The following is a 20,971-nucleotide window of genomic DNA, read 5'->3' as shown; positions in this document are numbered from 1 at the left end:
CCGAACACGATGTCATTCCTTTAATATCCTTTAACTTCCTTTAATATCCCTTACTCACACTCCTTCGAAAGAACACACTCTGTCTACACATTCATGCCTGCCTGCACTCACCCTACCGTCATTCATGCCTGCAATGACTCCACCGTCATCTATGTCTGCAATGACTCCACATATCATCTGTGCCTGCAATGACTCCACATATCATCTGTGCCTGCAATCACTCCACCGTCATCTGTGCCTGCAATCACTCCACCGTCATCTGTGCCTGCAATCACTCCACCGTCATCTGTGCCTGCAATGACTCCACCATCATCTGTGCTTACAATCACTCCACCCTCATCTGTGCCTGCAATGACTCCACCGTCATCCGTGCCTGCAATGACTCCACCATCATCTGTGCCTGCAATCACTCCACCGTCATCTATGCCTGCAATGACTCCACATATCATCTGTGCCTGCAATCACTCCACCGTCGTCTGTGCCTGCAATGACTCCACATATCATCTGTGCCTGCAATCACTCCACCGTCATCTGTGCCTGCAATCACTCCACCGTCATTGGTGCCTGCAATCACCCCACCGTCATTCTTGCCTGCAATCACTCCACTGTCATCCGTGCCTGCAATCACCCCACCGTCATTCTTGCCTGCAATCACTCCACTGTCATCCGTGCCTGCAATCACCCCACCGTCATCTGTGCCTGCAATCACTCCACCGTCATTGGTGCCTGCAATCACCCCACCGTCATTGGTGCCTGCAATCACCCCACCGTCATTCTTGCCTGCAATCACTCCACTCTCATCCGTGCCTGCAATCACCCCACCGCCATCCATGCCTGCAATCACTCCACTGTCATCTGTGCCTGCAATCACTCCACCGTCATCCGTGCCTGCAATGACTCCACCATCATCCGTGCCTGTAATCACCCCACCGTCATCAGTGCCTGCAATCACCCTACCGTCATCCGTGCCTGCAAACACCCCACCGTCATCCGTGCCTGCAATCACTCCACCATCATCTGTGCCTGCAATGACTCCACCGTCATCCGAGCCTGCAATCACTCCACCGTCATCCGTGCCTGCAATCACCCCACCGTCATCGGTGCCTGCAATCACCCCACCATCCTCCGTGCCTGCAATCACCCTACCATCATCCATGCCTGCAATCACTCCACCGTCATCCGTGCCTGCAATCACTCCACCGTCATCCATGCCTGCAATCACTCCACCGTCATCCGTGCCTGCAATCACTCCACCGTCATCCGTGCCTGCAATCACTCCTCCGTCATCCGTGCCTGCAATCACTCCACCGTCATCCGTGCCTGCAATCACTCCACCGTCATCCGTGCCTGCAATCACCCCACCATCATCCGTGCCTGCAATCACCCCACCGTCATCCATGTCTGCAATCACCCCACCATCATCCATGCCTGCAATCACTCCACCATCATCCATGCCTGCAATCACTCCACCGTCACCCATGCCTGCAATCACCCCACCGTCATCTCTGCCTGCACTGACCCAATTTTCATCCCTGTCTGCACCCACTCCAACCTCACCAGTGCCTGCACCCACTCCAACCTCACCACTGCCTGCACTTGCTGCACCCTCATCACTGCCTGCACTTGCTGCACCCTCACCACTGTCTGCACAACCCTCTGTCTCCACCTGCTCAGATACTGCCTGCATCCAACATTTATCACAGTTTACAATCTTCCTCTATTCTCCTTGTTCCTCTAATTGCTTTGCTCTCTGTTGACTCCTTTTCCATCTGTATGTTCTCCACCAGTATTTACCTGCACTGTCCACTGATTAATCCAATCCTATGATAAAATCCCCCCAAACATATAAAATAATAATAACCTACTTCTCGACTTGTTACTAAACGAATCGGCCTTGGAACACATGCCTTCAAAGAAAACGAATGCAATTATCCATTAATCTGCTATTAACACTACTGGAGCCTTAAATATTGAATAGACCACATTTTACAGAGCAACGCAATAGCAATAACTTAAAAACCAACAGTATAATAACACCTTATCACCTCTTTCCTTGGATTTTAACAACATATACCATAACATTCATTATAATTATCATTTGGTATACTGACATTTAAGCTTATCTTATACATTGGAACAAGTAATTTTAAAGATTTATGGGTGGTGGGACAGCTATTGGTGATGGGCTCACTGTTGAGCTGTCGAGTCTGTGTTACGTCTTTTTATGGGGATCAGATTTAACTAAAACGTGCCGTTGTAGTTTAGTGGGTGCGGCATCTTGGAGCCCACTACTTCTCGGATGGGGAATCCAACCCTTGACTGTGACATTTCTGAGTCTCAAGTAATACATTCGCAAAGCAGTAATAACATTCAAAACTAGAACGGCACTCGGTAGAGAGCATACATCCGCCAGACTGAACAGTTTACATTTTGTATCCTACTGATAGGCTGCACCTGCATCCGGACATGAACCAAAATCGAATCGCTTGTTCTTGTCGCCTTAACCAACTCATCCATTTTGTCATAGGTTGTCCACAACTTTTTGAAATATTATGTTATTTATAGTTTTTGACCCTATCACTCATTGGTGAAGAATCGCTTGATAAATTTAAAAACTCTCATTTTCGGATCCGGATTCGGATCCGGATTTGGACCTTCAAATCAAATCAAAACCAAAATCAAATCGATTCGTCCTTGTCACATACCCAATCTGTCCATCAAGTTTCGTCCGAATCCGTCCACAAATTTTTGAGATATCGTGCGATATATCAGTTTTAGCCCGATCAATCAATGGTGACAAATTATCTAAAACAATCTCTGATCTGGATCCGGATTTGAATCTTCACCAAAATCCTAGCAATTCTTCCTTTTAACACAACCAAACTGCCCACCAAGTTTTGGCCAAATCCATCCACAATTTCTTGAGATGTCATGCTATATATAGTTTTTTTTTGGCCTATCCCACAGTGGTGAAGAATCACTTAAAATTCTCAGATCCTGATACACAGATCTGGATCGTCACCAAAATCTAATCAATTTGTCTGAGTCACATGCCCAACCTCTCCACCAAATTTCGTCTGAATCCATCCACAACCTTTTGAGATATCCTGTTCACAAACAGACAGACAAACAACCAAGAAAGACGTTGTGCAGAGCATGATACATGCAAAATCTACCCCACACCCCAAAAAAGGTTGCCATGGATACATCAAATTGTCAATTTCATTAACATTAAAATTGACGATCTTAATCAAAGCACAGATCTTTCACATGAAAATTGATCATTATTTAGATGAAACTTGATGATTTTAGAAGTTTGACCTGGAGTTGACCTTTGACCTTTTGACCTTAAAATAGTTGCTTTCCCTATTCAATGATGCATTATGCAATTGCTCTTTAATTTTCAGGTTAATCATATGAAAATTGACGATCTGTCAGATGAAAATGGATTTTAGAAGTTTGACTTGGAGTTGACCTTTGACCTTTTGACCTTAAAAATAGTTGCTTTCCATATTCAATGATGGATTATGCAATTGCTCTTTAATTTCCAGGTTCATCATATGAAAATTGACGATTTGTCAGATGAAAATGGATTTTAGAAGTTTGACTCGGAGTTGACCTTTGACCTTTTGACCTTAAAAATAGTTGCTTTCCCTATTCAATGATGCATTATGCAATTGCTCTTTGATTTTCAGGTTCATCATATGGAAATTGACGATTTGTCAGATGAAAATGGATTTCAGAAGTTTGACTCGGAGTTGACCTTTGACCTTTTGACCTTAAAAATAGTCGCTTTACCAATTCCATGATGCAATATGCAATTGCCGTTTAATTTCTCAAGTTAAGAGGATGAAAATTGATGATTCTTCAGATGAAAATTGCTGATTTTAGAAGTTTGACCTTGAGTTGACCTTTGACCTTTTGCCCTCAAATATAGTTGCTTTCCAATACTTTCCAATAATCCGGCCTCCCCTCGCCCACCCACTTTAGTTTCCACATCCCAAATAACCAAACCAATTTTGTTTGTTCGTTTTGGAAGTTGCTGTTGGTCTCGTCATCAATATGAAAGTCACAGACAATTAATGTTTTGAACATTCTATCTCTCTATATGTACATCTTAAAAACACACACACAAAAAAATAATCATGTATTCACATACGAGTACAAATGTATGAAAACAACTGCTCGTTTTACATCAATGGGATGTGCGGTGTATAAACGGGTCTGAGTGAGAGGGCAAGGCAACTTCCTCGCTCCCCTGGAATTAGCTACAGACTCACAGAGAAAGAGAGAGCTTTTCGTCGCTCCTTCATCCTTTTGAAGGTTGTGCGTACCTGTCAGCAAGAGGTACATGCAAATACACAGTCAGGAAGTGGCATTGTTTTTCCCAAACATATTTTCGTCTCAGTTTTTTTAACAGCAACAGAAAGCAAGAAAAAGACAACAGTCGTGTTTTCGAAGGGCGGCACACTCGTGGCACACTCTAGGCACACTCGTGGCACACTCGTGGCACACTCTAGGCACACTCTAGGCACACTCGTGGCACACTCTAGGCACACTCGTGGCACACTCTAGGCACACTCGTGGCACACTCTAGGCACACTCTAGGCACACTCGTGGCACACTCTAGGCACACTCTAGACCGGTCCGATTGCTGGAGTTACGAAGAGCTTGAACTTGATGGATTTAGGCCTATCCTCCACCCACCACTCCGAGACTTCTTCCTGTTGCAGTATAAGTTATCATATCCATCACAGTCTATTTTCGGCTGACCCTTTTGCACAAAAGAAACATATTTATAGGACGTCATACAGTGTAAAGTATTTCTTGCCACGTCCTCGAGTACGTAAACGTCTGCACTCTGTCTATCCTAATCGGCTTATCTAAAAGCCGAGCCATGGACACGTGTGCGGAGACGATACAAGCGAGCGCAAACCACAATCAATCAGAGCATTATTTAGGATGCTGTTTCGAAACTAGGATTTGAAAGAAAATGTTCGAAATCACCTTGAGGCTGCGACCGTTCAAAGCCGCACGGTTTCGGTGCTACGCGTGTGGCCGTTTCTGAGGGAAGCTTTACGTGTGAGCGATCGCTCGGAGACGGGAAGATGAGGTGCTTGTGGTGGTTCGACGCAGAAGCTTGGTATCACCCTGTGGTTTGAAACTTAAATCGGGATACATTCCTAGGATGTGTTGACGGGTGCGTATCAGTTTCCGAGAATGCAGAAACGGAAAAAAAAGGTTTTTTCTCTGTTCAGGCCTACAACCTCAAGATGGCCGTGTGGTCACGCACAAGAAGGTGGTGAATGTTGCTGTTTAGAAACGAGTACCATCTAATTTATGTTCATCGATTGATTGATGGAAAGTACATCATTATCTCCTCGTCTCCTATAAAATAGTACTCAGGATTTGTAATTACCAGCCCATCTATATATTATGTAAGCAAGCGGCGGAGTGGAAAAAATTTCAATGTCATCTTACCTCTGTGTTATAAACACCGTAAACAAGGAAAATGAAAAGGCCCTGAAAAAGACAACACAAGATAAATTTCAGTCAAACTTCTGGAAAGAGAACAATCTTACTACGTATTCTGGTTCAAACCTGCACAGAGTAATGTGTCACACTCTTATTGTACAGGCGGCGTCACATCTCCTGCAGTGAGGTTTTCTAGGCTGCCATGCACATTGGGTTACCCTGCATCACCTCCACGGAAAAGGCCAAGGATGTATCCATCCCTTTTCTTGAAATTTACATTCCCCAACATTCTGTACATTTTCCTGGGGAAGGGTCCTAAGCACGGCGCCTTTATGCAGGCACGGTTACATCTACAGCACATGATGCAGTGTCACGGTGGTGCACATGGAAGCAATTCCCTTGTGCAAGGCTTTGCATCTGGCAAATGCATTCAGGCAACCTCATGCTACTAACCCTTATATAATAAGGTGGGGCACGATGCCCCCCCCCCTCCCACACACACACACACACACACACACACACACACACACACACACACACACACACACACACACACACACACACACACACACACACACATATATATATATATATATATATATATATATATGAATTTTGGGTAGGGGCATATATAGATTTAGGTAGATCTGCATAGGTAGGTGCTTCGACTGTCATGACAGGGAATCCTCACCTGTAATAAGTTCTGTCTAGGCGGATTGTCGGATTAAGCTGTGTGTCTGTGTCCCCGCCATGAGCGGGCGGGGCATGTTAAGTAGTTGAAGGGATTATGCTAATTCCCCTGTGTATCATTCCCTCTGTGATCATTCCGGTGTCCCTTATGGCAACACATCACATACATTAGCTAGGCCCAATAGAGCACCAGATTAATTAAATTCCCCCGCCGCCACAAAGACTCACGGAAGAACAGACCGGAAGCAACCACACACAACGGCGCCATGACAGGCAGACATCGAGCAGGCAGGCCGAGAGCCACACCCAGGAGAACGCATGATTGACAGGGGGGAGGGGCAAGTTGGAAGCAGGTCCCTGATTGGAGAGTAGGGAAGATGAAAGACATGCCACACTGATTGGCCACCGACAATGACGTGCGACATGATGACGTAACACCAAAGACGCGAGACGCTCGGCCAATCAGTGCGGAGGGCGCAAAACATTATCAACAAGCGACGTACTCATTGGAGGAGAAGCGCCGGCGACATGAGGAAGGCACGAAAGGCCACAAGGAAATGATGCAGTGGTTGGAGGGGAGAGCTGACGTCATGGGACGAGCAATATAACCACTCGCTGGCCGACATTTCCTTGTTCTCGTGTTGGATTCTTCCTGGCCGGACCTCCCTCTCTTCTTGCCTTCTCGTTCCCATTTGGACCTTGTTTATTGAGCGCTGACGATCATCCTCCCCTGTTGTTCTGGCTCCGGGTGCCTGCGTACGAGTGCTGTGTGGCGTGGGACGGACCGTGCAGTGAGGCCGGTATTCACGGCGACCGGAGCCGCGTCGGAAGGAGCCTGACCGACCCGACATCCAGACTGAGATAAGCTCGCATCCACAAACACAACGGTTTCTTTGATTCAACTATCCATTTGTTGTGTAGTCGAAGTCTGTATGGGGACATCCCAATTTAGGACATTTATTTACCGGTGCGTTCTTGTTATTGGCATCCGTGGTAATAAAGCCTTCTTCTTTTGTATATTCTAAATCCCGTATTGTGTGAGTTTAATCACTTTTCAGGTTGAAGACGCTGGCATGCGCGGACCATGAGGTAAATCTCGCCGCTTCTTCTTCTTCTTTCCTTCTACCTCCCACGCGTGTATAGGAAATCCGCCATTGATCGTCACCTCATTAAGCTCGTTTCCATCCGTGATTGAGCGGTCTTCACCTGCCACAGGTATGTATAATATATATACATACATACACACACACATATATATATATATATATATATATATATATATATATATATATATATATATATATATACATACACATACATATACATATATATTGTTGCGGTTTTGAGAACCCACACTCTTGGAAATATCCCATCATTAAAGGTTAAACGTAGCACCCCATAGATAGGCCACAAGCAACACGTAGGTCACCATAGGACTTCAGTTATTTCATTAGTATGTGTATAGATAAGGCCATGTTTCCAATAGTTGAATCTGCGTTGTGTCAATCAAATAAGGAGTAGGCCCCATTTCGTCCATTTTGGCAGCCTCCCTCTCCAAGCGACGCCATCAAGCGTGCCCTCCTGTCTGTACCCCATGGCCCTCCCAATTGTTACGCGCCTTGCCAGCAGCCTTCGCTGCCCGTGAGCTCGCTCAACGCCGCCATAAGCCACGAGGTAAAGCCCGAGAAAGGAGGCGGAGCACAAGAATGGAGGTGTGACCACGTCAACCCACCATCAGGGCGGGGCCGGTAAGCGATGACCAGCCAACCAGGGCTGAAGTAAGATCGCCTGATATGCGTGGCTTTTGGGCTGGCGGAGCGATCGCTTGTTTGAGATATAAAAGCGCGAACGCAAAGCCCTTGCACAGGACTTACCAGGGGACTTATGCAGCGGCGCTCATTAAAGAGGACTTGTGGGTACATGCGCTTGGCAACAGGACTGATGAGAAGAGCTCGCCTTGAGAGGACTTGTTGAAAGATTGGTGTTGACAGGACGTATTGGGAGAGCGCACATTACAACGAACTCGTGGGTACATGCGCTTGATCAGAGAGGGCTCGTTGGCATTGGGAGCTCAAAGCAGGACCTTGGAGAGGGGGCGTTTGGCGCGAGTGTGCAACTATTACGTATGCTAGTACCAGGCTTCCCACCCGTCATTATAACTGTCCGTTCGCGTTACACTGAAGAGCTGCCTGCCGGGTTTCGTCCGCTGGACCGGAGCCTGGACCGGAACCGGATTGGAGCCTGGACACACTGGTGACCATCAACCTGTTCCACCCTACCATCTACAATCCCCGTGTGAGTGTGTATGTGAGACGGGCCCATTTGTCCAGGGAATAAGATAAGACTGTTTAAGGCTGCCCTGTGTAACTGCTTCTTCCTCTTCCTTGTACATTCCCTTCTTTCGTTTCCTCTTTACTTTGTACATAATTAATAAACCCATCTGTTCTTCCTATCCTCCTGGTTTCCTCTAATCCGATCGTCTCAGTCTTTTCTCCAATTGGGTAAGCGTGGCACGATCGCAACCACTATAATCGGGTCTAGTCAATTGTTAACAGCTCGGATCGTGGATTGCTATCCGCTCCGCATTTTCCATCCATATCCGTGATTCGAGCTGGGAGTTATTCCCTCGTTTCTGGTCGGCGTTAGTAATTAGGTAGTAGCAAACCCCTAGGCCTAACAAACCCGACCTAACGCCGTGCCTGGAAGGACGTTATAACTTCCAGGACTCGCGTCGGTTAGATAAAAGGACAAGGGGATTAACTCCCCTTTATAAGGGGAGAGCCGACGTTCGAGATCTGTAACAATTGGTGTCAGGAGTGGGATTTGGAACCTGGGACTAAATTTAGTAGACCAAATTTTGGACACCAATTGTGCTATTGGCCGTAACAACTGGTGTCTGGGAGTGGGATTTGGAACCCGAACCAAATTTTCTATCTTTTGGACAATTTGGTCAAAATTAAGTGCGGCCGAAATTTTATTTAACACCTAAATTTTGAATCGTGCCATGGATAGCCAAGGCGATCGGATGCCGGTGGGGGAAATAGAAGTAGAATTAGAGTTAACCCAGGACCCCCAGGAGGAAGTGGAACAATTGGGAGAGATGGAGGAGGAAAGGAATGAGGGTGCGGCAGTGGGGGTTGCAGGCGCACAAAATGGCGGCGCCTCGCACATGGCGACGAGGGCCGCGCCCGCTGCGCAAATGGGGGTGGGCGACATGCAAGCCTTAATGGCGCAGCTCATGAATGAAATGAATAAAATAAACGGTAAATTAGACACCCAAAAGGACGAGACGAAAGGCCTGGGAAACCAAATTGGGGGATTGCGAAATGATATGGGAAACCAAATTGGGGAATTGCGAAATGATATGGGAAACCAAATTGGGGGATTGAAAATTGAGATGGATGCACAAAGTAACCAAATGAAGGATGGGTTAAGTAATTTGGAAAATATAATGGGGGAGCAATTGGGAAGTCAAATTGGGGGGTTAGAAAGCAAATTAGGGGGATTAGAAAACAAATTAGGGGGCCAGTTGGAGGACGTGAATGGCCAAGCCAGAGAAATCAACGAGGGGTTAACTGGGTTTGAAAACAGAATGGGCCACGTAAAATAACATGGGAAAGACAGAGACCGCAAGTCGAGTGGGAAAGGCACACGGGTATGTGACGGGGTAGCGCGACTTGAGAAGCGCGGGGAAAGCGAGGCTGAGCAAGGCATGGTTATGTGGACCGGGGTAGAAATCGCGACTCGGAGGATAGAAAAGCCGACGACCACAGAATTAGAAAATTTTATTTTATTAGTGCCAGCGGTCGTCGAGCTGAATGAGGAAAAAGAAAATGAAATAATCGTAGTTGAAATCGGGATTAAGAAGCCGGCGGACTTAGAAGAGCAATCGCGGGAGGAAAGAATGGAATGTGTGCAAAGTCCGTGTTCGCATCATGATGCCATACTTCTTAACCAAAATGAAAGTTTGCAGCTGCGTGTGGAGAGGAGGATCCCAAAGGTAAGCCGGGCTGTATATGGCGTGACAAGGTTTGGCGCGAAAGGATTTTTCGCGCGCTTGGGATCCTGGCGGCACCCGGGCGCTCGTAGAAGGTCCGTGGAGAGGTGTATGAAAGAGAATGGCACGCGTGTGAGTAAAAAATGCGCGCCGAAGCGCGAGTGTATTACAGACTGCGAGGAAGGATGCACGAAAGAGTGTGAAAGTGAGGGAGAATGCACAATGGAGTGTATGTGTGAGAGTGAGTGTGATACAGAGAGTGAGATGGATGGAGAGAGTGTGTGAGGATGCACACCGGAGATGGATGAGGAGCGTGTGTGGGGATGCACACCGGAGCGGGTGAGTGGGTATGTGCAAGAGTGCACACCCATGAGTGGTACGGAGGACGTACCGGAGGAGAGTGCGCAAGAAGGTGCGCGAGGAGTGCGTAATGGAGTGTGCAGAAGGAATGAGTGCGCATGAGTGGTGTGCACCTGAGTGTGGAACGAGAGAGTGAGGTGACGAAATGTGTGGGATGTATGGGAGGCATTGGAGCGCTGCATTTTGCGAGTGAGAAAAGGACCGCGTGGTGCGAGCATGCGATTCGAGCATCGACGATGACCGGGGCAGCAGTTAGGCTGACGGGTAGCCGACGCGAGCTCTCAGGGCGTGGTGCGCATTGTGTGCTGTGGGGGCCGGCGGGGATCGTTGCCCCGGTGCTTTTGCAAGGAGCGCCGTGCACGATTCGGGCCGGGCTCCGCCCTGTTTGGTCGGTGCCGCGTCGTAGCGGCGACCGGCACGATTCCGGGGGAGAAAGGCCAGGTCGGACCTTCGCCCCCTGGCGGGCGTGGTATTCCGACCGGGGGAGGTTGGGTCATCGGGCCGGAGACCGAAGGGCTCCGCACCGAGATGGACCTTGGAACCTCGGCCCAAGTATGCCTCCTCCCCAGAATCGAAAATGCCGGACAGACCCAACCTACAGGAGACAGACCGCCAATATGCATTGCTCGGCTTTTCGAAGCCGAGCGGTGGAAATGTATTTGCACCCAGAGGCTCAAGTACAGTGGACTAATGGCGATAGAATGGCAAATGGTATACGGTGTAGAGGGATGGTAGATCTACCATCCCTCACATCGTACCTTGGGGCAAAGGAGTTATAGACTTATGGGGTTTGGCGGTGTGAACTAGCCAGGGTGGGCTAGGATAAATGATAGGATTCTAGAAATGACCATAGGAGACTTGAGATTTAAGTAGTGACATTGTACAAGTAGTGGGGATGTAGAGAGATTAGGTGGATGATAATGACGAGGGATGTGCAGTAGTATAAAGGGATGACAGGGAATGCACGACTTTTAGAGGGGCAGTAGTTAGTTCGATGATGCAGTGTGTTTGTGGTGTAGTTTATTAAATGAGGAATTGAATGAGAGTCTTGCTGGGGAGCATGTTGAAATGAGGAATTGGAGTGTGGGAATATCTGAGCGAATGAGGCAATGGTTTGGAGAAGTGATGTTTTGTGAGGGTATTGTGGATGAGTGTAATGGTGTTGAGTGAATGACTTGCATAGGATGCAAGTGGAGATTTGGGGTGTATGGAAACAGGTGTGTGGAATAATTTGTGTGGAGTGAGTATTGTGGGATGAGTGGAGTGGAGTGCATGGTGCGAAGGAGTGGATGGGGGAAGGTTGGACCCCTTCACGAATACCCGGGGAGGGTAGTTTAAAAGTAGGTAGAAGGAGTAGGTAAATTGGTTGGATATTGACATCTGTGGTGCGGATAGTAGCAGAGTACTGCTTGGATGGGTGCATAAGTGTATGGAATGGCTGGGCGTGTGAGCCTGTTAGTGAGTGTGGTTATTGAGCACTCCGCCACTGGTAGTCTGTCGGCCAGGTGAGGCCACAGGTAGGCTCTGGGAGCCAGTTAGTGTTGTGTAGAGTTCAGTGGGGCCCGAGGATCCTCAGGAGAGGACCCGGGTAGCCCAATGCCAGAGAGGGCATCGAGGGGGTAAGTGCCAGGGAGGGCCTTCCCCAGATAAGTGGAGTGTGAAGGAGGTAGGCAAGCTCGGGTGGCGATGTTCAGTGGCAGAGGTGCGCAGGTAAGTAGACCTGCTGGGAGAGCCACATGACCCAGCCCCGAAATTGTGTGAGGGCACAGAGAGAAAAATGGGGGGAGTGAGACCACAAATTGGTAGAGCACCACAGGATGGTCAATGGGAATTGGTTTTTAGAACCACATAGTGTAAAGAGGCCAATGGATTGGCAGGGCAAGACCCCGGGTAGAGTAAGAGAGTTAAGGTCATTTAGAAGGATAGTTAGGAGAAAATCTCTTCGCACCATCTGCATCCACTCACCGAGGTGACAGGACTGCAGACCAGGTTTTTGCAAATGTTTGGAATGTGAGACGCATCAGGACATGGGTGAGACATTGTGTTGATTCCATCCCTTCCTTCTTGGGAGGGATTGGTGACGAATTTGGTTTAGGGGAGATATGGGGAACAAGACTGGTAGAGACGGAATTAGTAAATTTGTAAAATTGTGTAAATACGGGGAAGGGCACGGGTATTGTCGGTTGACATGGGGGGTGACGAACGAGTAGGGACGAGCTTTCTCAGCTCGCACTCCAGCGTCCCTCATGTCGCATTACCTTGTATGATGTGTACCCTTGCGCCCTGGCCCCCCGCTAACCTCTGCTTTGTCTTCCTTCCCCACTCATGGACCATGGTCTTCTGTGCGAGGGGAGTGTGCAGGTGCCCTGAATTGTGCGGCCGCACTTTTTCTGCCTGCACCCTTGCTGCCTGCATGCCTGCCTGCACCGGTACACCCTATGGACCACACGTTCTGTGGCCTGGCACCTATGGACCACACGCTCTGTGGCCTGGCACCTTTGGACCACACATTCTGTGGCCTGGCAACTCTGCTGGGACAGACCATTGCTGCCAGCAGTATCTGGCTTGCGGACCACTGTTTTAAGTGGCATCGATGCCATGCAGGTGGACCACCTGAGTTGGCCCTGCTGGCCATAAATAAAAAAGCGGACGCGGTTTGTGCCCATTTTATTAATTAAAGAAAATCAAGCAAGAAGATACCGCCAAGATACATCGGCCCAGCAGAAAAGCACCAGAAGCCATCTTTTTTTATTTTAAAATGTTTTTATGTGTGCATTTTTGGTGCTTTTCATGCATTTTTTTTGGTATGGTGCATTTTTATTGGTACATATGGGTATGGTGTATCGGTGCAGTGCATTGCAATGGCATTTCCTCTTTTCAAAAATTCCTTCTCTTTTTCCCACAAAAGACAGGTCCTGGGTTGCAGTGTAAATAATTAGTAGTGTCTTGCAAATAATGCTCCCCACCGGCTCTATGTGTAGTTTGAAAACCATTCCGTAATTTGGTTAATTGTGGGCGTGTCAGTTAGATAGGACACAACGCAGCAGGGGGGACATATCTAGTGTTAAAACTGTCGCACTCAGGGTAGTAGGTTAAAAGTAGAGGGTAACCACACCTAAGTGTCACATGTAGATGTAAAAAAATAGTCCTGATGTTTCGGCTCGGGGCGAGCCTGGCAAAAGGAAGGGTGCAGTGTTGCGGTTTTGAGAACCCACACTCTTGTAAATATCCCATCATTAAAGGTTAAAGGTAGCACCCCATAGCTAGGCCACAAGCAACACGTAGGTCACCATAGGACTTCAGTTATTTCATTAGTATGTGTATCGATAAGGTCATGTTTCCAATAGTTGAATCTGCGTTGTGCCAATCAAATAAGGAGTGGGCCCCATTTCGTCCATTTTGGCAGCCTCCCTCTGCAAGCGACGCCATTAAGCGCACCCTCCTGTCTGTACCCCACGGCCCTCCCAATTGTTACGCGCCTTGCCAGCAGCCTTCGCTGCCCGTGAGCTCGCTCAACGCTGCCATAAGCCACGAGGTAAAGCCCGAGAAAGGAGGCGGAGCACAAGAATGGAGGTGTGGCCACGACAACCCACCATCAGGGCGGGGCCGGTAAGCGATGACCAGCCAACCAGGGCTGAAGTAAGATCGCCTGATAGGCGTGCCTTTTGGGCTGGCGGAGCGATCGCTTGTTTGAGATATAAAAGCGCGAACGCAAAGCCCGTGCACAGGACTTACCAGGGGACTTATGCAGCTGCGCTCATTAAAGAGGACTTGTGGGTACATGCGCTTGGCAACAGGACTGATGAGAAGAGCTCGCCTTGAGAGGACTCGTTGAAAGATTGGTGTTGACAGGACGTATTGGGAGAGCGCACATTACAACGAACTCGTGGGTACATGTGCTTGATCAGAGAGGGCTCGTTGGCACTGGGAGCTCAAAGCAGGACCTTGGAGAGGGGGCATTTGGCATGAGTGTGCAACTATTACGTATGCTAGTACCAGCCTTGCCCCCCGTCATTATAACTGTCCGTTCGCGTTACACTGAAGAGCTGCCTGCCGGGTTTCGTCCACTGGATGAGTACCTAGTACCCTCCGCCTGGACCTGGACCTAGTACCCTCCGCCTGGACCGGAACCGGATTGGAGCCTGGATGCACTGGTGACCATCAACCTGTTCCACCCTACCATCTACAAAGCCCGTGTGAGTGTGTATGTGAGACGGGCCCATTTGTCCAGGGAATAAGATAAGACTGTTTAAGGCTGCCCTGTGTAACTGCTTCTTCCTCTTCCTTGTACATTCCCTTCTTTCGTTTCCTCTTTACTTTGTACATAATTAATAAACCCATCTGTTCTTCCTATCCTCCTGGTTTCCTCTAATCCGATCGTCTCAGTCTTTTCTCCAATTGGGTAAGCTTGTAAATATTCCCCGAGAGGGCTCGTTGGCACTGGGAGCTCAAAGCAGGACCTTGGAGAGGGGGCATTTGGCATGAGTGTGCAACTATTACGTATGCTAGTACCAGCCTTGCCCCCCGTCATTATAACTGTCCGTTCGCGTTACACTGAAGAGCTGCCTGCCGGGTTTCGTCCACTGGATGAGTACCTAGTACCCTCCGCCTGGACCTGGACCTAGTACCCTCCGCCTGGACCGGAACCGGATTGGAGCCTGGACGCACTGGTGACCATCAACCTGTTCCACCCTACCATCTACAAAGCCCGTGTGAGTGTGTATGTGAGACGGGCCCATTTGTCCAGGGAATAAGATAAGACTGTTTAAGGCTGCCCTGTGTAACTGCTTCTTCCTCTTCCTTGTACATTCCCTTCTTTCGTTTCCTCTTTACTTTGTACATAATTAATAAACCCATCTGTTCTTCCTATCCTCCTGGTTTCCTCTAATCCGATCGTCTCAGTCTTTTCTCCAATTGGGTAAGCGTGGCACGATCGCAACCGCTATAATGGGATCTAGTCAATTGTTAACAGCTCGGATCGCGGATTGCTATCCGCTCGGCATTTTCCAACGATATCCGTGATTCGAGCAAGAGTTATTCCCTCGTTTCCGGTCGGCATTAGTAATTAGGTAGTAGGGAACCCCTAGGCCTAACAGACCCTACCTAACGCCACGCCGGGAAGGACGTTATAACTTCCAGGACTCGCGTCGGTCATATAAAAGGACAAGGGGATTAACCCCCCCTTGATAAGGGGAGAGCCGACGTTCGAGATCCATAACAATATATTGTTGCGGATATGGGATTTACATCCATCCATATCCGCTTGTAAATATTCCCCTATTTCCTCAATACTTCCCAACTATCCCCAATCCCCCATTCCCTAGTCCCATTTTCTGTAAACAACACTCTGTAGACCTGACCTCCCCCTATTTCCCCCATTAAATGTCGCATCCAGGTTCACCGTATCTCATGTAAGACAACTATAGGACATCTTGCTAGTTATTCTTAGTCTATGTCAGTTAAGGACTCGTTTGCATTAATTCTGACTCTTCATTGCACCAGAATGTGATTGTATGGCACCGTTAGGAAGTTTAGGACCTCCCAATACCTCCCCGCAGCTCTTCCTCACGGTTCAGCAACAACAACAACAACAACAACGGCGGCGGCGCGGGGAGTGTGCGTCCTCACTCCGGCTTGGTTGGTAGGGGGTGTTGGGAGTGCACCATGCCTTTCCAACGAGCCGCCATCGAGCATGTGCTCGACGGGGTTACCAAGTAGGGGCTCGCTGTCAGCTCCTCGTCAAGGGCGGAGCCCGGTAACCCCCGCACCCAATAGAAGCGGCGGCCCGATCCCATCTGGGGCGGGGCCAACGAGCCGAGGGCGTGTCACTCCCCGCTGAGCATGCGCAGAAAGAGGGAGGTGACGTCAGATGCGCCCTGAGCTTGAAGAGAGAAGGACGCCACCTCCGAGCGCTGTGACACCTCCCCGCATCTCTGGACTGAACCGTGCTTTATCCTGTCCCTGAGCCAAGGTGCACCTTGTGCTATCGACTGCCTGTCCTTCCCTGCCATCAATCTCTGTGTAAGTCAGTCTTGTTCCGTTTGTCTGTGGTCTGTCTGGGATAGATAAGATTGTGTCTAAGTGCCCATCTCTTCTGTGTCTTTACCTCATTACCTTGTAATCTACCCCTTTTCTCCACCACCAATTATATCCTCCTCCGGAGGTCTTGAGAACTGTACCCCTTGCGTCGTTTCATCTATCCCAGTCGTTGTGTCCTTTCCAATCATTGATTTAGCATAGCGCGATTTGGTCAACGTCGGGTGGAATCGGGTGAGTTGGGGAAGAATCGGGGGAACTGTTAGGTCGCGGCAATACCACCGCTCGGTAAATAACATCTAATCCGCGATCCGTAACAATTGGTGTCGAGGAGTGAGATCGGACCCGAAGCGCGCTTAACGCGCTCAAAATTACAAGTAACCGAAATTTGTTTTGTTTTAAAATAAAAACCCGAATTTTGAAAGTCGCGCTATGGCAGATCAAGACGGCTGGGTTCCGGTAGAGGAGAGTGAGGCAGGGTCGATCCAGGACCAAATTGAGGGACAAGAGGAGAGCGAAGCAGTGAGGGCGGCAGGTTCGCAAAATGGCGTCCTCGCGCACGAGGTTGCGGGCGCGCAAAATGGCGCCTCGCACATGGCTACGGCGGCCGCACCCGCTGCACAAGTGGGAGGGATGGCCCAAATGCAGGCCCTCTTGGAGCAATTTATGGTACAAATGCAGGCGTCCCTCAACCTGCAGAAGGACGATATGAGGGCTAATAGTGAGCAAATGAGGGCTGATAGTGAGCGATTGGGTGAGCGATTGGAGGGCCAAATGGGGGTAATGAGGGACGAAGCGAGGGGTACCGGTGAGGGGTTAGAACAAAGGATGGGGGCCCAGATCGGAGGGTTAGGGAGTAGAATAGAGGGATTAGACAATAGATTAGGGGAAATACAGGAGGGGTTAATGGGGGTAGAAAACAGAATGGCCGCTCAAGAGAATCAAATGGAAGGGATGCAAAAGGGGTTAGAGGGGTTAGAAAACAGTATGGAAGGCAAATTGAGGGACATGAGGGACCAAGCGGAAAGGGAAGTTTAAAAAATGGGGCAGCAGATAGAGGGGGTCAGAATGGGGGTAGAAACTAAATTGGATGCTCACAGGGAGGAAATGGAGCAGATGAGGGTGGCATCTGGGCAGGAGATGCAAGTGATGGGAGAGGAGATCAGAAGAGGTGTGAGTGAGGAGGTCGGAGGAGTGCGCGAGGAGGTGAGGCACTGTAAGGAGCGCATGGAGAAGGAGGTGAGAAAGGAGACTGTAAAATTGCAAGGTGGTATAGAGGAGTTGACGCTGGGAGTAGAACAACTGACGGAGGGACAAAAAGAACTAACGGAGCAGGTTCAAAGGAACACTGGGGTACTAGGAGGGTTAAAAGCGACACAAAACGACATAAAAAATGACTTGATAGCGACACAGAGGCAATGTCAGATGGTACGTGAGGGACTGACAACGAGGTTGGACGAGGTGATAGAGGTAATGGAGACGAAGGACCGGCAGGTGAGGACGCACATAGAAACGGTCAAGGTGGCCTTAGAGGACGAGCTTGAGGAGACGCACCGGGAAATAAAAGAGGTGAAGCAGAAATTAGAAGAAGTGGAAGAAGGGGTGAGCGAAATTAAGAAGCGACGGAGAGGGGATAAGAAAGAGATAAAAGAGGAGGTAAAAGAATTGGTCCAAAGTCTGTGTTCGGATCGTGATGATGTGCTCATTAACCGGATGAGGGATTCGCAGGTGATGGAGGAGAAGCGAAGAGAAAGAGGACCCGGTGTAAGTGGTGACCAATATGGTCGTGCGTATGATGCGCCAGGTGATTTAATAAGCTTGGGGGTCTAGATGGACCCGGGTGTTCGTGAGAGGCCGTTGGTGAAGTGTGCGACAGGTCTGGTGTGCGAAAAAGGAGGTGTGCGAGAAAGTCCGACTCTGGGGTGTGTGAGGAAAAAGTGCGTGCCAAGGAGTGAGGGTGCTGTCGAGAGTGAGTCGGTCGTAGCGCGTGTGCGAGGGAGCACATGGAAGCGCGTAGTGAGGAGTGTTACGGAGGGTGTAAAGGGAGAATGCACGCCTGTGGTGAGTGTTACAGAAGATGTAACGGGAGAGGGTGTGCGAGAAAGATGTGTGACGGACAGGTGCAAGAGGAAAGAGTGCGCTGTCGAGAGTAAGGGTGAGTGCGCTGTCAAGAGTGGAGGTGAGAGTAGTAAGAGTGACACGGAGCGTGAGTTGGTTGTGACAGGTGAGAAAGGAAGCACACCTGGAATGGTAGAGCGTGTGTGGGAATGCACGCTGGAATTGGTCGTGAGGCACGTGGTTGGGTGTGCGAGTGAGAGCACCCCTGTGATAGTCACAGAGGAGGTGACCGAGGAGGGGGCGCGAAGAGGTGTGTTGGTGAGGTGTGCGAGCGACGAATGTGTGCCAAGGTGTTCGGTGGTCAGGTGTGTGACCAAGTCTGTGAGTAGAATGAGTGTACCGAGGTGTGTAAGAGAAGGTACGACGAGGAGCATGGAAACGGCTGGATGTATGAGCAAGAAAGGGGTAGCGTTTGCGTGTAAGCAAGCAGGTGAGGCATCGACGGTAACCGGGTTAGCGGTTAGAGCGACTTATAGCCGAATCGGGCCCTCGGTGCGTGCCGGGCTTCGCGTGCCGCGAGAACCAGCGGGGATCCGAGCCACGGCGGGTTCGAAAGGACCGCCGTACGCGATCCACGCTGGGCCTCGCTTTGAACGGCCGCGTCCGTGCTCCACTAGGCGGAGCTGGCAGCCCGATAGGAAGGGTCGTCATGGCGACCACTTTTTGTTGAGGCATTCCGGCAGGTCGAGCTCGGGCCATGGGATGGCTCTGTGCCGAGATGGTGCGTGGGACCTCGGCCCGGGTAAACCTCCTTCCCTGCACCGAATGCGGGACGTATCCAGCCGCTGGCACCAAACAACCCGCATTCATGGCTTGGCTGTACGAAGCCGGGCTGTAGAAGTGAATTGGCGCACCGAGAGGCATTAGTAAGTAGACTGTAATGACGAGGATAGTGTTTTGGCCCCGAAATTAGAAAAACAAAATTTGATGATTGGCAAAGGATTGGCAGTAATGATTGGCAGATGATGCGTAGTGATTGGCAAATTTTTGATTTGTTGAAATTTGATGTGCAAAATTGGTAGTGGGAGATGCCCGATGTGGTGGGATGGCAACTCTGTCATCCCTCACAAAGTGGGGCAGATGCGCTATAGTTTATGGGGTGTATGGCAGTGAAAACTAGCCCGGGTGGGTTAGGATATTGTGTGTAGGGCCCTAGAAGATGACATTAGGTAACGTTAAGATTAGTTAGTGACTGATACCTGTAGTGGGGACGCAGGTAGATTAGAGTGGATGATAATGACGAGGGAGCGCAATAGTTTAAAGGGACGACTGGGAAGCGCAAGTTTCAGAGGGGAGTAGTTAGATGAGATGATGCTGTGTGAGAACTGGACAGGTGTGTGGAGCAGTGTATGAGTAGTGAGTGTTGTGGATCAGCGCGAATGCGCTTGGGGGAGAGAAGGGTGCAGGCGGCACCAAGTATGAGAGCACAGGTGTGCAAGTACAGGTGTGTGGAATACATGGAGTATTGGAATGAGTGGTGTGGAGAGAGTTGGAGTAAGTGGTACGGAGTGGTGTGCCTGGTGCGAAGGTGTGGATGGGGGAAGAGTGGACCCCTTTTCACGAGTACCCGGGGAGGGTAGTTTAAAGAATAGTTAGAAGGTATAGGTAAATTGTGGTTGGATATTGGCATTTGTGGTGCGGATGCAGAATGGTATTGTGGATGGGTGCATTCGTGTTGTGGAAATGGCTGGGCGTGTAGCCTGTTAGTGTGTGTAGTTGGTTTGGGCACTCCACCACTGTGAGGATGTCGGCCAGGTGAGGCCGCAGGTGGGCTCTGGGAGCCGTTAGTGTCAGTGGGTGCCTGAGGATCCCGGGTCTGGATCGGGCAGCCCGTGCCAGAGAGGGCACTGAGGAGGTGAGAGTGCGAGAGGGCCTTCCCCAGTTAGTTAGGTTAGGGTGAGGAGCAGGTAAGCTCGGGTGGCAACTACAGTGGTGGAGGTGTGCAGGTGGGTAGACCTGCTGGGAGAGCTACACGTCACAGCCCAGAAATTGTGCGAGGGCACCGGGAGATGAATCGGGGGAGTGAGACCCCAAATTGAGAAGCACCACAGTTTGGTCAATGGGAATTGGTTTTTAGAACCCATAGTGTAAGTTGGCCAATGGATTGGCAGGGAAAGACCCCGGGTAATGTAAAGTTGTTAAAGTCATTTAGGAAATAGTTAGGATTGATGAACCTGTCGCACCATACGCAGCCACTTACCTGAGGTGATGATGATGACTCCACACCTGTGTTCCTTTGTTCTGTGTTGCAGGAAAGGAGAATTGCTGTGTGGATTTGTGAGACGCATCACGACG

At 49.5% G+C, this 20,971-nt stretch overlaps 1 protein-coding gene across 1 annotated transcript in view; it reads right to left on the bottom strand.

The window, feature by feature from the left end:
• Positions 1-20,971, bottom strand: part of ADGRD2 (adhesion G protein-coupled receptor D2) — a 288,081-nt gene that overhangs the window by 64,811 nt on the left and 202,299 nt on the right. The window contains exons 22-23 of the mRNA XM_078784001.1: positions 5,482-5,523; positions 4,281-4,334 (exon numbers count right to left, since the gene is read on the bottom strand). Of these exons, the coding sequence (XP_078640127.1) occupies positions 4,281-4,334; positions 5,482-5,523 (96 nt within the window). The remainder of the gene's footprint in view (positions 1-4,280; positions 4,335-5,481; positions 5,524-20,971) is intronic.

Source organism: Myxine glutinosa, chromosome 8 (assembly GCF_964187855.1).
Source record: "Myxine glutinosa chromosome 8, kmMyxGlut1.1, whole genome shotgun sequence".
In the NCBI taxonomy this organism is placed as follows: Eukaryota; Metazoa; Chordata; class Myxini; order Myxiniformes; family Myxinidae; genus Myxine; species Myxine glutinosa.
Note: the sequence above shows the minus strand (reverse complement) of the source record. Positions and strands in the feature narration are given on the sequence as shown.